Source organism: Cervus elaphus, chromosome 6, assembly GCF_910594005.1.
Source record: "Cervus elaphus chromosome 6, mCerEla1.1, whole genome shotgun sequence".
Lineage (NCBI taxonomy): Eukaryota > Metazoa > Chordata > Mammalia > Artiodactyla > Cervidae > Cervus > Cervus elaphus.
The window spans coordinates 3,411,529-3,427,146 of NC_057820.1; the positions used below are offsets into that span (position 1 = coordinate 3,411,529).

A 15,618-nucleotide genomic window follows, 5' to 3' on the forward strand; every position below is an offset into this window, starting at 1 on the left:
CAGTCTGGGCTCCAGTCTCCAGACCACGCCTCCCGCTCCTAGCTTCCCACGGGCCCCCCTGCCCCAGCTCCGAGGATGCTGCGGGGGTGGAGGCGCGCGGCGCGGCTGGCCGCAGGGCGGGGTCCGGGCAGGATCGCTCCCCCTTCGGGCCGAGCCCGTGCGAGTTCTGAGCCGGCCCCTGTGGTCTCTGCTTCTCTTACAGAATACAAGGTAAGGGCCGCCCGCTCCCGCGCTGACCTCGGCCTGCTGCTCCGCGCCTGCCCAGGTTAAACGTTCCTTTTGTTGTGCTTTCCCGTGAAATGTGTGTGTCAGATGCTCACGCACGTACGTAGCTCTTCCTTGGCCTCGACTCGGCTCTTGGCCCCCTTCCTCACAGACGCACCCACTCCCTGGGTGACCCCGGGCTTCCTTCTCCCTGCAGATCTATCCGTATGATGCCCTTATTGTCACAAACCGGATCCGAGTGAAGCTGCCCAAGGACGTGGATCGGACGCGACTGGAGGTGAGGGGGCCGCAGGGGTGGAGGGCCACGTCCGCCGCACGTCTCTCCGCATCCGGTGTGTTGACGCACGGCCCCCGAGGTCCCCATGGTGATGGTGCAGGGCCCGCGATGGGCTCAGAGTCAAGGACTCGAGTTGTTTCCAAGACCCAAGACCGGAGAACGTGGTTATGTGCCCAGCAAAGATGGCTTTGCCAAGGGGCGCACAGCTGCCATGGTTTGGGGTCGGGAAGCCTGCGTCACTGCACTTAACTGGGTAACATTCGCCTCTTCCTTGAGCGCTGGGAAAATAAGCACAGTTCCTGGTTTCTTATCTGATCACCTTCACCCTAACCTTGAATGGTGCTTAACGCAGGGAACCAGGGTATATTTAAAGGACCCGCAGGACCAGGGCACAGAAGGTGTGTGGGTGACATCTCTTGACCAGGCCCCACCAGGAGCCATGGTCACAGGTGGTCAGCATGCATAAAAGCTTTCCTTCATCCTCACCATCCTTCCCCCAGGAAACCAATGTCCAACAATGGACCGCACCTCCCGAGCCGTGTTGGGAAGGCTTCACAGGGGTGAGGGGTCTGGGGGCTCCTGAAGGCCCAGGGCCACCTGCCCCGTCTGTGCCCGGGGGCTGGAAGCAGCTGTGGGGGCGGGGGGGAGGGTAAGGGCGTGGATGTGGCCCAGGGGCCCCAGCAGTGCCGGGGGCTCAGCAGGGCTGCCAGGTGGAAGCCCATTCCAGTCCAGGCCAGGCCGATCTGAAATGAAGTGCAGTGTCAGGGGGTCCAGACGGACGCTATGGGGCCCTGATCTCCCTCATGAGGTTGATATCTGCTGGGTGGGTGGCTACGCTCACGGGAGCCCCTCGCCCAAGGCTCCAGGTAGTCGTGGCAAGGAGGGACGGGGACGCTGGTGTGGCTGCAGCAGTTGGGGGAGGGGGGGACTCAATCTTCTGTTGTGATGACGGAGCCTGACCGAAAGTTGTTCAGTCGCTAAGTCTGACTTAGCAACTCCACGGACTGCAGCACACCAGGCTTCCCTGTCCTGCACCATCTCCAGGAGCTTGCTCAAACTCATGTCCATCGAGTCCGTGAGGCCATCCAGCCATCTCATCCTCTGTCGTCCCCTTCTCCTCCTGCTGTCGATCTTTCCCGGCATCAGGGTCTTTTCCAGTGAGTAACCAGAAGGGAACTGCTAGCGCGTCTGACCCACGGGGCTTCAGGGGAGGTCTGATGACGCCTCCACAGCCAGGTTCTCTTGTTTCCTGAGCGCCTCCTCTGTGTGTCGGCCTCACAGATGGACAGACTTTCACCTCCCCTCCCCCAGACTCGAAGTCTGGATGGAAGAGACCCAGTGGGGCTTCCGGAGGGGCTCTGGGACCTGAGGCCTGGGGCCTAGAGACAGGGGGCGGTGCTGGGCTCTCAGATAATTACGGTATAAATAGGTAATATGGGGTAAATACGGCCATTTATCCACTTAACCCTTTCCTAGCAGCTCTTTAGTGATGCAGCTATTGTTGAGAGTTGAGAACATAAGGACAATATTAACTAACAAGACTGGTTTTTGTGTGTGATTTGAGGTACTAGTTTCCTTCCCTTATTGATAAACAACACAGGACTCTCTCATTTCTCACAACCTGCCTTAGCCAAAATCATACATGGAATGTTTAATTGCAAAGAAGCCTTTTTATTACCTGTGAATAATTGAAAAACATGCCGTGCATTAAAAATACTTCACAAATTATTTGCTCATGATTATGACATTAAGGCTTCCCAGGTGGCTCAGTGGTAAAGAATCCGCCTGCCAAGGGAGGAGATGCAGGAGATTTGGGTTCGATCCCCGGGACAGGAAGATTCCCCACTGGAGGAGGATATGGCAATCCACTCCTGTATTCTTGCCTGGAAAATTCCATGGACAGAGGAGCCTGGTGGGCTGCAGTCCATGAGGTCACAAAGAGTCAGGCATGACTAAACACGCGCAGAAGGAGATAACGACTGTGGCCTAGTTCTGCGAACTGTCCGGTGTGGTCTGACGTTGTGCATGCGTGCTAACTCGCTTCAGTTGTGTACGACTCTTTGTGACCCTATGGACCTTAGCCAGCCAGGCTCCTCCGTCCATGGGATTCTCCAGGCAAGCATACTGGAGTGGGTTGCCATGCCCTCTTCCAGGGGATCTTCCCAACCCAGGGATTGAACCCGAATCTCTTACATCTCCTGCACTAGCAGGTGGTTCTTTACCACTGGTGCCGTCTGGGAAGCCTGGGATGAACAAAGCAGGCCCCAAATCAGGCACATCTGGAGGATGGGGCCCAGGGCAGCCGCTGCCTGGGCCTCAGGGTGACCACCCCTGAGCGCTTTGCAGGGGACGCGCTCTGGTTCCTGCTGAAGTCGGGCCCTCGGTAACTGTGCTCAGGTCTCACTGCTATAAAACCGGGCACGTCCGGGCTGAGTGGCTCTGTCAGGCCCTGCCTCCGGGGATCCTGTGGTGGTGCATGGTTGTTCCCAAACCGTGAACGTCCTGAGGGCTCCCACTCCCCCCGCAGGGGTGGCAGGGGAGCCGGTGAGCTCAGAGCAGGGTACCCACAGCTCCGGCTCCTGACCCACCAGCGGCCGTGGGGCCACCACCCCACTGGGACTTGGCTGCTTCCCTCCCAGGGAGTGGGGTGCCCTTTCACCAACTCCCATATCCCCCCCTTTATTTTGCCACAATACAGAATGAAGATGCAAAGTAGCAAATGGTTAATACATGTAAACATTTCCCTTTTATTAAAAAAAAGCCTTGGACATGAAGGTAATGAGTTTCATCACCCCCATTTCCAAGAACACCCCAGAGCGTGCGTTGCTCTCTAGTCATTCTCTTCCTGATCTCAGCCACGCCAGGAGGCAGACTGGAGGTGTTACCACACATGGTGTGTCTCACATCATCCAGGGTTGGGAGCTGGGCCCTGAGCCAGGAGGGGCTCCGGGGGTAGGAGGTGGGGTGCATCTCAGCAAGAGAGAAAGATACAGCAGTGTTTTCATCTCAGGGGAGAGAGCTTAATTTTTAATATAAAAACAGTTCATAACTCTTGTAAAAGTCTAGAAAAATATGAAGAAGAACGTAAACATTCCATGGAATTCCCCCACAGAGTCATCACTCCTGTTAGCCCCGGGGCGGACCTGTTTCCGGAAATCTTTTTTTTTTTCTTTTTTTCTCACAGATGCCCAGAGATAACTGAATTCTGATCTGGATAAGGAGGCTTGTTCTGCTGGTGCAGCTGGGCACCTGCTTTGTTTCTTTTAAATTTGTTGGGGACCTCTTCCACGCCAGTTCATGGGAGCCTGCCCATCCTTTTAGACAGCTGCGTGCTAGTCCCGTGGCCTGGTCTGTTGCCAGAAACTTGGCCTGTGTGCACTGCCGCCAAACTGAATCTCCAAGACGGGGCTTTGGGCCAAGTAGGAAAGAAGAGCTGAACTGCTCTGCCAGGCAAAGGGGGACTGTGTGCCCCAACCTGAGAGGGTTTTGTTGAGTTTTCTAGCAAAGGTTCAAGGGTAGAGTTGCTGATAAGGTGTCTACAGGGTCTGCAGTCATTTAATCTGGTCTCAGGTAATCTCTTGACGAGCTTTTCTGGTTCCTTTCAGCTTAAGGCCTCAAGTGGCCTTCCCTGGAATGAAGAGTGCTGACATCTTCCATTTATTGGGGGTTTTATTAGATTGGGTTAATAAAACTGGGGGTTTTATTGAGACTTCCCTGGTGGCTCAGACGGTGAAGCGTCTGTCTACAATGCAGGAGACCCGGGTTCAAACCCTAGGTCGGGAGGATCTCCTGGAGAAGGAAATGGTAACCCACTCCAGTATTCTTGCCTGGAAAATCCCATGGATGGAGGAGTCTGGTAGGCTACAGTACATGGGGTTGCAAAGAGCAGACACGACTGAGTGACCTCACTTTCACTTATTAGCTTGGTGCAAATGTAACTGCAGTTTCAGACTGTGAATTTCAAATCATTACAACTAGGCTCAGACACATCTTAATTAATCAAAATAGGAACCACTGCAATCCACAGATTTTTACCAATGAGAAATAAGTTTGCTTATCCCTGTAGCATAAGAATCAGTGCTTCAGGATTCGATGAACTCCTGGAAAACATATTCTACCTCCTGCTGGTTGTGGAAGCATTTTCCCTGCAAAAAGTTGTCGAGGTGCTTGAAGAAGTGGTAGTTGGTTGGCGAGAGGTCGGGTGAATATGGCAGATGAGGCAAGACTTGTAGCCCAATTTGTTCAGCTTTTGAAGCGCTGGTTGTGTGATGTGTGGTCAGACGTTGCCGTGGGGAAGAACTGGGCCCCTTTCTGTTGACCAATGCTGGCTTCAGGCATTGTAGTTTTCATGGCATCTCATTGATTTGCTGTGCATACTTCTGAGATGAAATGTTTTCGACGGGATTCAGAAAGCTGTAGCAGATCAGACAGGCAGCAGACCACCAAACAGTGACCATGACCCTTTTTTGGTGCAAGTTTGGCTTCGGGAGGTGCTTTGGCACTTTTTCTTGGCCCACCCACTGAGTTGGTCATTGCCAGTTGTATAAAATCTACTTTTTGTCACACGTCACAATCCCGTCAAGAAATGGCCCACTGTTGTTGCCTAGAATAAGAGCAGATGACACTGCAGAGCGCCGGTTTCTGTGATTTGCGGTCAGCTCACGAGGCATCGAGCTTTTTCCAGTTTGCTTCAAGTGCCGGACGACCGTAGAGTGGCTAGCCCTGAGCTCTTGAGCAGCTTTTCGTGTGGTCGTAAGAGGATCCGCTCCGATGATGACTCTCGGTTGTTGCCGACTTCCGATGGCCGGCCGCTCCACTCCTCATCTTCGAGGCTCTCGTCTCCTTTGCCAGGCGTCTTGAACCACTACTGCACTTGTACGTGCACGTGTTAGCAGTTCCTGGGCCAGATGCGCTACTGATGTGAGTTGGCTCCACTGCTTTATGACCCATTTTGAACCCAAGTAAGAGAAACCACTCGAATTTGCTTTTTGTCTAACACCGTCATTTCCATCGTCTACAATAAATATAAAATAAGCAGCAAGGAACAAGTCATTAGCAAAAAAAAAAAAAGTGAGAAATGCATATTAAAATGATATATAACCTAATAACATTTATTTAGAATGTATTCTACTATCAAATGGCAAATTTCAACAGTGCAAAAATCACAATTATTTTCTCACCAACCGGCTAGTTCTAGGAAAGTGAAAGTGTTAGTTTCTCAGCTGTGCCCAGCTCTTTCCATGGACTGTAGCTGGCTAGGCTCCTCCGTCCTTGGGATTTTCCAGGCAAGAATCCTGGAGTGGGTTGCCATTTCCTCCTTCAGGGGATCTTCCTGACTCAGGGATGGAGCCCTCGTCTCTTGCATTGCAGGCAGATTCTTTACCTTCTGAGGGCTTCCCTGGTGGTTCAGGTGGTGAAGCGTCTGCCTGCAGTGCAGGAGGCCTGGGTTTGATCCCAGGATCGGGAAGATCCTCTGGAGATGGAAGTGGCAGACTCCTCTGTCCATGAGTCGCCAGCTCATGGGACCAGGGATGGTGGCTGAGAAGGTAAAAAGTCTGTGTTCAGTGCAGGAGACCTGGGCTCAATCCCTGAGTTGGGAAGATCCACTGGAGAAGGAAATGGCAATCCACTCCAGTATTCTTGCCTGGAGGATTCCAGGACAGGGGAGCCTGGTGGGCTACAGTCCGTGGGGTCACGAAGAGTCGGACACGACGATGTGACTAACACTTCCACTTTTCTGAGAAATAGTTCTATAAAGAGCTCAAAAGGCGTTATTAGGTGCATCCCTTCAGGCAAACCAGGACCCTCCCAAGGCTGCACTATTCCTTCCTGGCTGCTCCTCCTGTGTGTCTGAATCCCCTCCCTTCCCTGATTAGCAGCTGTTTGAATCTGCCCTTTAAGACTCCGGGGAGGTCATGGAGGCTGATGTCTGTCCCTGACAGACAAGGGACAGGGGAAGGCTTCCATGCCCCGGAGCCCCGCTGGGTCCTGCTCTGTTCCCATCCCACGCAGGGGAGGGTGGCAGGGACCAGGCTGTGGATGACAGGCCATTGGTTGGGGCTCCGTCACCCAGCAAAGCAGTGGGTCTGCTGTGTGCCCAGCAAGGGGAGACGGTGGATGTGGGCAGACAGCTGGTGGTGCCCAGACACCAGCACACCAGCAGGGATGTGGGGTCAGTCCCTGGAAGGAGGACCACTCTGTCTGTCAATGGTCAGAGCTTGTTATTCATCCTTACCGCAGAGTGTTTGGCTGAGCCTCACTAGCCTGGTGAATTGAATATGGGTTAGGCATCAAGCCGGGCCTCGGGGATGCATGGTGAGCCGAAGCCAGCAGGAGTTCTGCCCTCAGACTCAGCCTGATGGGGAGGCAGATGTCCATCAACTGATGACAAATGAGGGTGTAAAATTATACCCCAAGATTGGGGCTCTACAGGAGAGGAGCATGGGCCCGTGAGCATTTTAAAAGGGATACAGTGAAGAATTGATGCTGTTGAACTGTGGTGTTGGAGAAGACTCTTGAGAGTCCCTTGGACTGCAAGGAGATCCACCCAGTCCATCCTAAAGGAGATCAGTCCTGGGTGTTCATTGGAAAGACTGATGCTGAGGCTGAAACTCTAATACTTTGGCCACCTGATGTGAAGAGCTGACTCATTTGAAAAGACCCTGATGCTGGAAAAGACTGAAGGCAGGAGGAGAATAGATGAGAGAGGATGAGATGGTTGGATGGCATCACGGACTTGATGGACATGAGTCTGAGTAAGCTCCGGCAGTTGGTGATGGACAGGGAGGCCTGGCGTGCTGCCGTCCACGGGGTTGCAAAGAGTCGGACACGACTGAGTGACTGAACTGAACTGAGCAGTTAAGTGGGTGTGGTAAGTGCCTGAACGTGTGTGTGTGTGTGTGTGTGTGTGTACCTGCACAGAAGCTGAGAGCTGCAGGTGGGAGGAGAATTCCAGGAAAGCACACGGCAGATGCAAAGGCCCTGGGGCAGGCCGCAGCCGAGGCTGTGCTTGAGCCAGTGACGGGGAGGAGGGCCAAGCCTCGTGGGGTCCTGCGCTTAGGTTAAGCAGTTTGGTTTCTAGCCAAAAAGAAGTGACTTTTAAGTTGGGGGACGACATGATTACATTCTTATTCAAAACTGTGCCTGAGTCTGCACTGTGAAGCCTGGGCTGGCTGTGTGTACCTAGGAGACGGTTGAGGAGGTGATTGGCTGGTCTGGGCTAGAACTGATGGCATCTTGGACAGGACAGTGGAAGTGCTGAGGTGAGAAGTGGGTGGGTTCAGGCTACACTTGGGGGTCGAGGTGGGAGGGTGTTGTGGGCAGGGGCGGGGACATGCCTGGGGTGACTCCAGGGTGTCGGGATGGAGTGGTGGGTACATGGCAGTCACTGGATTCAGTGGGATGGACCCGGATTCTGCTGATGACTGGTGCTCTGGCCTATGAGGAACGGACAGGGAATAATGCAGGACGCTCAGCCTGGCAAAGAGAAAGATGCCACATGGGCACCTGGTAGCCCATAGTAGGTGCTCAGTTAAGGTCGGTGACTCAAGGAGGAGTCTGGAAAGGCTGTGGTGGCCCTCCCCGCTGTCACATGGACGGCGGTCGGATGCATCCTGTATCGCCATGGGCAGCGCGAGGACCAGGCTTCCCAGGGAGACCATGCCTGCGATCCAGCACGTTCTCTCCCAGAGGGTCTAGGCCCCAGCCCTACCCCAGTACGCAGGGGCTCATGCCTCGGGGGCTCTTGGGTCCTCCTGCATTTGGCAGGTGCCCTCTGAGGGTCTGCCATGCCTGGAGCTTCCACCCCGAGGGGAGGAGCCTTGCCTGCCCTGGGCAGACTCCAGCGTCCACTTACTAAGGCCAGCCCTGCACTCTTACGCCCAGCATTCGCCAAAAGACATGGCCATTTCGCTCTGTGTCAGCCTCTTGCCGTCCAAAGGTGGCACCCTGGCTGAGGGGGAGAGAGCAGCTCGGGTCTGGGTGACCTGGGTGTGAATCAGTCTCCATCATGTTTCTAGCTGTGTGACGTTGGACCAGTTAGCCACTCTGAGTCAGATGACATCACTGTGCCAGTCGGCTGGGCAGTTTGGGTGATTATTCACTTGTTCAGGAGTTGGGAGCGCTTGCCATGAGAGAGCCCTAGGCAGGTGTGATGTGCAGTTTCAGTTGTCTTGTCCGTGTCACCCCCTCTTTACCAACCTGACAGCCAAGTGGGCCAGTAGAACTAGAGAAAGGCTTCCATGGAAAAGGAGTGCTATGGGCGGGCCAGACAGTGCTTGCTGAGAACTTCACGGAAAAGCAAGGTGGGTGGGGGTGAATGGAGGCAGGGTCAGGCACAGGCTTGGTCACCCGCAGAAGGGAAGTCCCTCCTGGATGCCTGGTACTGGGAAAAAGCAGGATGTTTGAGAATTTATCAGATTTGGCTTATTTAACAAGCACTTGATCATCACCACCAAGTTGTTCCAAGGACTTGACGTGCTGGTGCACTTTTCACAACTCGGTGCGGCGGGTACAGAGGAAGTTTGTGGCAGGGGGTACAGAGAAGGCTGGAGGATGTCCCCAGGCCTTGCAGCTTCTAGGAAGCAGATGTGGAGTTCTGGTTAAGATGTCACGCGGGGCCACTCTGCTGTGCGTCTTCCCAGATTAATTACAGTATGGAATATTGATTTCTAACCCCTCTTCCACACGCCAACCTCCCAGAACACACAGTCCGCTCCTTAGGTAGGAAAGTATGTCAGCCAGGGCCTTCCAGAGAGACAGCAGAACCAACAGGAGACAGATGGATAGACAGACAGACATAGAGAGACGCAGACAGACAAGTATTGAGTTGGCCCAAGAGTTCGTTTGGATTTTTCGGCAAGATGTTATGGAAAACCGGAATGAGCTTTTTGGCCAATACAACATCAAGAAATGTAACTTAAGGAATTGGCTTCCTGTGGGGCTGGCAAGTGTGGCATCCGCGGGGCAGGGCAGCCGGCTGGACACTCAGGGGGGAGCTGACACGTAGAGGCAGAATTCCTCCTCCTCCAGGAAGCCCTCAGTGTTTGCCCCGGCAGAGTGGAAGCAGCCACTGCATCTTCACTTAAAGGCTGATTGTAGGCATGACCATGTGGTAGAATACCTTCACCACCCCTGGACTGTTTGGCCATACAGCCGGGCATCAGCGCCGGGCCAGGCCTGGCTGACTCCTGCAGAGAGCAAGGCTGGCAGATGAGTAGGTGGGGAAGGAGGGTGTGCCCTCCCGGGGCCTGGAGGCTGTGGTCCCCGGGGTGCTCCTTTCTGAGGCTTGGCAGAGGCAGGGCTGAGCAGCTCCCCGGGTGGAGCGGTGGTTTCAGGAATGCCTCTGCCAGACCCTGGGGCTAAATGCACACCTGAGTTTGCCCAAGCAGGAAAAGCCCCAGTTGTAGGAATGCACCTGAAACCCCAGGTCCTGAGGTTAAAGAATACATCCTTTGTTTCGACTCATCCGACCGGTCTGATGGGTCTCAGAAGAACTCAACAGGCTGATGGTGACTGTTCCCAGCTATGCGGACGCGTCTGGGAGACGCGTCTGCCAGAGCCTCCGGGTGAGACACGGAGAGCAAACAGGAGCCGTCATGGAAGGCCTGGACAGGTGGTAAGACTTTAGGGGTGGAGGGTGGGGAGGGAAGAGGGAGGCGTGCGAAGAGAAGGGCAGGCCTGCTGGAGAGGGGGAGCTGGGAGGCAGCGTGACTGGGGAGGTGAGCCGGATTTGGACTCAGGGATGCAAAAGCATGGATCATCCCTGGATGAGGACAGGAATCAGGCCCATGCTGCCCTAGAGGGGCTGAGACAGACCAGGTCAGCTGTGCTCAGTACTGAGGGACACACATGGCGCGGGGCCTGCTTGCTTGGCTAGTGCAACCCAGGAGGGCCCCCGGGAGGAGGGGACATTTGAGCTGGGACCTGCAGAAGGAGGAGGAACTGCTCTGTGAAGTAGGGGAAGAGTACTGCAGGCTCTGGGTGGCAGAGAGCCTGGCACATTTCAGAACTTATAGATGCCCGCCATGGGGCAGAGCCGTGGTGGGAGAGGTGGGAGAGGTGATGCAGGACCTCGGGGCCACCTGGCAGCCACGTCAGTCCACATCTCAGAGCTTCCATCCCCATCCTACCCAGTAAGCTATGGCAAGGTCACAAGCCGGTGATGGAGAGCTTCTGGCCCTTGTCTGGCACAGAGGAACACTCCAGGGATGGCAGGGGCCATTGTCTTTATGACAACAATGATGTTGTCATGGTGATGATGTCGTCATGGTGATGATGCCATTATGGTGATGATGTCATGATGATGTCGCGATGATGATGATGTCATCATGGTGATGATGTCGTCCTGGTGATGATGTCATTGTGTGATGAGGTCAAGGAACAAGGAACATGGACCCTGCTCAGCAGGAGTCCCCTCTACAGACAGGGCCTCCCTGTGCCTTGTGACAGTGTGGGGATGCCCTGTGGGACCCAGATTCTGAAGGAACACAGACCCTAGAGTCACAGGCTGAGGGGGTCTGCGCCTGAGCCCACCCACTCAGCACCACCTGGAACAGGGGGCCTGGTGGTGGCTGGTGGGCTGCAGTGGGCATCTGAGCTTGGTGAGGTGGTGGGACTAGGAGAGCCCTGCGGGGGAATCAAGACAGGCCAGTCCCAGCAAGCCGGGCAAGCACAGGCCGTGGGCCTTCACCACAAAGCCTGGGATGCTTCCAGGAGCATCCATGGGGGTCACAAAAAGTTGGACATGACTGAGCAACTCACACTCTCTGTGATTCAGCATAAAAGGGTCCCTTGAGTCCCCTCCCCCGTATCATGCCAGTGACTGGGCTCCAAAACCCAGTGCAAGTCACACAGGGCTGTGACTTCTCTGAGAGAGAGGCCTGGCGGTGATGGTTGTTTCTGCTTTCCACAGTTCCCCACGGGTCTTCATACCATTTTCTCTCTCGATCATCACAGTAACCTTTAGTAGGATGTGTTTTTTAAATTCAAGAAAGCACTTTTTTTTTTTTCCTGGCAGGAACTGGATTTTTTAATGATAAAATTCACAATTGCAGCCATTTTATTTATTTTTTATTTTTTAGATTTGATTATTTTTATTATAAAAGTAATTTAGATGTTTAATTTTATGCAGGAACAATGAAATAAGTACTGTTTCAAATATTAAATGACAGTAGAAATGAAAGCATATTAGAGCACTTTCTTGTACTTTTCATATTAATTGCAGCCATTTTAAAGTGTACAGTTGACTGCCTTTAGCACACTCTCAATGTTGTGTGACCTCCACTACCTCTGCGGGATTCTAGAACGTGGTTGTTGGGTCCAGGGGGAAACCGCCCGCCCACCGATCAGCTCTTCCCCAGGCCCCTCCTCTCCCAGATGTCGGCAATGACTGAGCTGTGTGGTCCCTGAGGATGTTCCCCACTCTGGATGTTTCCTACAAATGGACTCGTTTAGCCTGTTTCCTAGCCCCTCCATGTTGTAGCACAGGTCAGAGCTTCACGACTTTTTATGGATGAATCATGTTCCCGGTGGCACCAGTGATAAAGAACCTGCCTGCCGATGCAGCAGGTGCAGGAGACCAGGTTTTTGATCCCTGGGTCGGGAAGATCCCCTGGAGGAGGGCATGGCTACCCACGCCAGTGTTCTTGCCTGGAGAATCCCCATGGACAGAGGAGCCTGGCCGGCTACAGTCCGTGGGCTCGCAAAGCATCAGGCGCGACTGAGTACTCCTCAGTCACGTTCCAGAGTCTGAATCGACCGAGTCTTGTGTGTCCCTTTGTCCTTCCGCGGGCACTTGGGTTGTTCTGGTTTTGGACCGGTGTGGATAATCTGCTGTGAACACGGGTGTGAAGGAACCCGTGCAAGTCCCTGGTTTTGGTCTTTTGGGATCTGCTGGGTCTTGAGGTGCTTCTGCTAAGCGTGCGGAGGAACGGCCAGGCTGGTTTCCACGCAGCCGTGCAGAAGCCACACTTCTTACATGGGGGTGGGAGGGGGTTTTGAACCAGGTCCTCCGGGGCTGGAGCTCGACCCCTCCTGCTGCAGGCTGTCCACCCCCCTTTCCATTTTCTCCCCATCTCCTCCCAGGCTGGGGGGGGGGGTGGCTGGCCTCACTCCTCCCGGGAAGCCCCCCAGGAGAGGGTGCCGTGCCCACCTGAGCCGGGTCTTGAAGGACAAGAAGAAGTTATGCAGCACCAGCTGAGGAAGACAGACATGGGGGTGAAGGGAGTAGACACCTTCCTTCCCTGCAAGGAAGAGTCTAGAATTCAGGTGGCGTCAAGTGGCGACAGAGGTGGCTCTATCTCAGGTTGTAATAACTGTGCCCAGGGCTCACTGTTCCTGCCCAGGGCCAGGCTCAGCCCTGGAGCTGACCTGGGCTGACCCGTTCACCCTGAAACTCTGGGGGTGCCAGGGTGACCCCATTTACATGCGAGTAGGCTAAGACTCCAGGGGGCTAGCTGGCGCTGGTGCCCTTAACACTGTCCGGCTTCCCCATTGTGCCCGCCAGGACTGGGGCTCAGAGAGACAGGAAGCTCACTTGGGGTCACAGACCAGAGGTGGGGTGGGGGGAAAGGGAGGATTTGAAGTGAGGCCTAGGCCTGTCTGCCTCCGTGTCCTCGCGCGAGCCGTGGGGACACTTCCTGCTCAGACAGCAGCCGTGAGAAGGACATGAAACGGTACACGTGACCACGTGTGCACACTCCCTACCATTTCCAGGCCTGATTTGCGCTCAGTCTGCGGTGGGAGACGCTTCTGCAGGTGTCGGGAGTCAGGGCTCTGGCCCCTGCTTGGCAGCTGCTCACCGTGGGTCCCCTCACCATCCCTCTTTCCTCTGGGCCAGCTTCTGTGCCCTGCAGAGCAGACCGGTGGGGATGCAGAGGGAAGCTGGGGAGCCAGGTGTGCCCAGGGAGACCCCCCCATCCTCTCTGCAGGTCCCGCCTCCAGGGGCGCTTGGCCAGGTCGCTCACTGCCCCCCTCTGGGTTGCCCTTTTCATTTTCAGAGACACCTGTCGCCCGAGGAGTTCCGAGAAGTGTTTGGGATGAGCATGGAAGAGTTCGACCGCCTGGCCCTCTGGAAGAGGAACGACCTCAAGAAGAAAGCCCTGCTGTTCTGATGCTGCTGGGGGGTGGGGGGCCCTGCCCACGGGTGTGCCTGCGGGAACCACCAGACCCCCCTCTCTTGCCCTCGGCTCTGGCTTCTCTGTGTCCACCGTGGGCGGGTGGGCGGTGGGCGCCTAGGAAGGGCCGGTTGGGGGGCACTGGGGGCGGGAGGAGGTCCCATAGCAGGTAGAGCCCCCGTTTCTGGTTTCTGCCAGCACCGCCCCCACGCATAGTCTGCCGCCCAGACCCCTGGCTTTGCACTGTCCTACCCCGCTGCCGCTTGCCATCAGGAAGGAAGATGCGGCGAGGTCGCTGCCCAGAGACGCAGGACCACTTAGACGCACGCAGCCCACCCTCCCACCTCCCTGCAGTGCCCTCCCCGCACTGGGCCCCCGGGGTACACAGAGGACGGGAGTGGACGCCTGAGGGGCTTAATCAGTGACGGGCGCTGACGGGTTACGGTGTGGGCACCCTGCTCCTGGTGTCCATGGCCCCGCTTCCCTGCTCAGCCTGGGAGGCACGGCCTGGCACACAGGCCCCCGTCCCCCGCCCCGGGCCTCCCCGGGGCCGTCAGAAGCATGGGGGGCAGTTTGCAGCCTTCGTGATGAATCTGTGTTTAGGGAGGACCTTCAACCCGAAGGCGCACCTTCTGCCGGGGATCCCGTGCGCTGCGTTCCTCTTCCAGGTCATCCCTTAGATGCCTAAACGATATCTTTAAAGTTAACACAGAAGTTTTTATTTTGTTAAAGAGTAGAGCCTACTTAAACACAAAGACGACATATATAAAGAGTTTAATTTTATGGTCCCGCTGAAAGGGAGCGCGCCAGCCTTATTCTCCACCGTCGCATCTGTGTTCCAGGTTTCATGTGTGTTCCTAATACACAGGACTCCTTGTCCGTTTCCTTTGTGCTTTTTTTTTCTTTTTTTTCTTTTTGGCCTGTCACACAGGCACCCCGAAAGGCAGAAACCCGCCCACACGCCCCATACCGCGGTTTGTAAGGACCCCTTAAGTACGGCCACACTGTTTCTCGCTGTCGTTTTCCAAGTCTTGCAGAAAACATCCTCCCCTGATGGCCAAAGCCCCCCAGTTAAGGGTTCCCATGGTCCCGGATAACGCTTGATGCAGCTTTCAGCGCACCCTCTTCGTCACGTGGCCGGTGGAGTCCCCCTTTGCCCCCCTCTCCCCGTAAACCCCCCGGCGAGGGAAGGCTGGTGTCCAGTCCTGAGACCGACGACACCCGGACCCTCCGGGAAGACGGGATGGGAGATGCTGCCGAGATCGGCCAAGTCGGCAGGGAGACCTGCCAACCACGCGGGTAGAGTGTGGTTACCTGAACGTTTGTACAATGCATCGAGGGGCCTGTGAAACACTGCACGGTGTCCCGGAGTGTGGGCCCCGCCTTCGTGCCCCGCGTCCGTCTGTGCGTCCTGGACGTCCGTCTGTTCCGTCCGCGTGACTCCGCCCCTGTAGTCCTGCTGTGCGCCCGGCTCTCCAGCGAGGCTTGGCCTGGGAGGGGGTTTCTCAGCACCAAGCATATGCTTCCCTCCGTGTCGCGATCTGAGCCCGAGCCGCTGGAAACCCCTATTTTCTCACTAGTGAGCGTCTTGTCAGACCAGGGGAGCCTGGAAAAAATAAAGGATGATGTATTCTAACTTGTGAAAGTGAAAAGCCACTTCTTATAAACGCCTGTCATTTCCAGCCACGGGCCCCCTTCTGCCGCCAGCGCCTGGGGAGGGCATCTGCTAAAAGTGGTCGTCCTGGAAGTGGGCATGGAGCCGGGGGTGGGGGGGACAGACCCCGTGTCGGCCTCGGGATGGCCCTAGGACAGCCGTGGTAGGGGCAGCCCCTCGGGCTGGGGCCCTAAGCCCCTCACCCAGGAGCCCTTCACCCAGGCCAAAGTGCTGACAGGAGAGATGCTGATACCCACCCCCATCAGGCCAGGAAGACAGACCAGCATACCGACCATGATAAGAATGACCCTTTGGAGCAGGTCCCCAAGGGGGCCCCATAAATACCC

The 15,618-nt window shown here is 55.6% G+C and overlaps 1 protein-coding gene across 1 annotated transcript in view; it reads left to right on the forward strand.

Annotated features, from left to right (window-relative positions):
* ABLIM2 (actin binding LIM protein family member 2) overlaps positions 1-15,269 on the forward strand; it is a 131,236-nt gene extending 115,967 nt beyond the window's left edge. The window contains 3 exon segments of the mRNA XM_043906090.1: positions 203-210; positions 422-502; positions 13,501-15,269. Of these exon segments, the coding sequence (XP_043762025.1) occupies positions 203-210; positions 422-502; positions 13,501-13,614 (203 nt within the window). The 3' untranslated portion in view covers positions 13,615-15,269.
* The last annotated feature ends 349 nt before the right edge of the window (positions 15,270-15,618 follow it).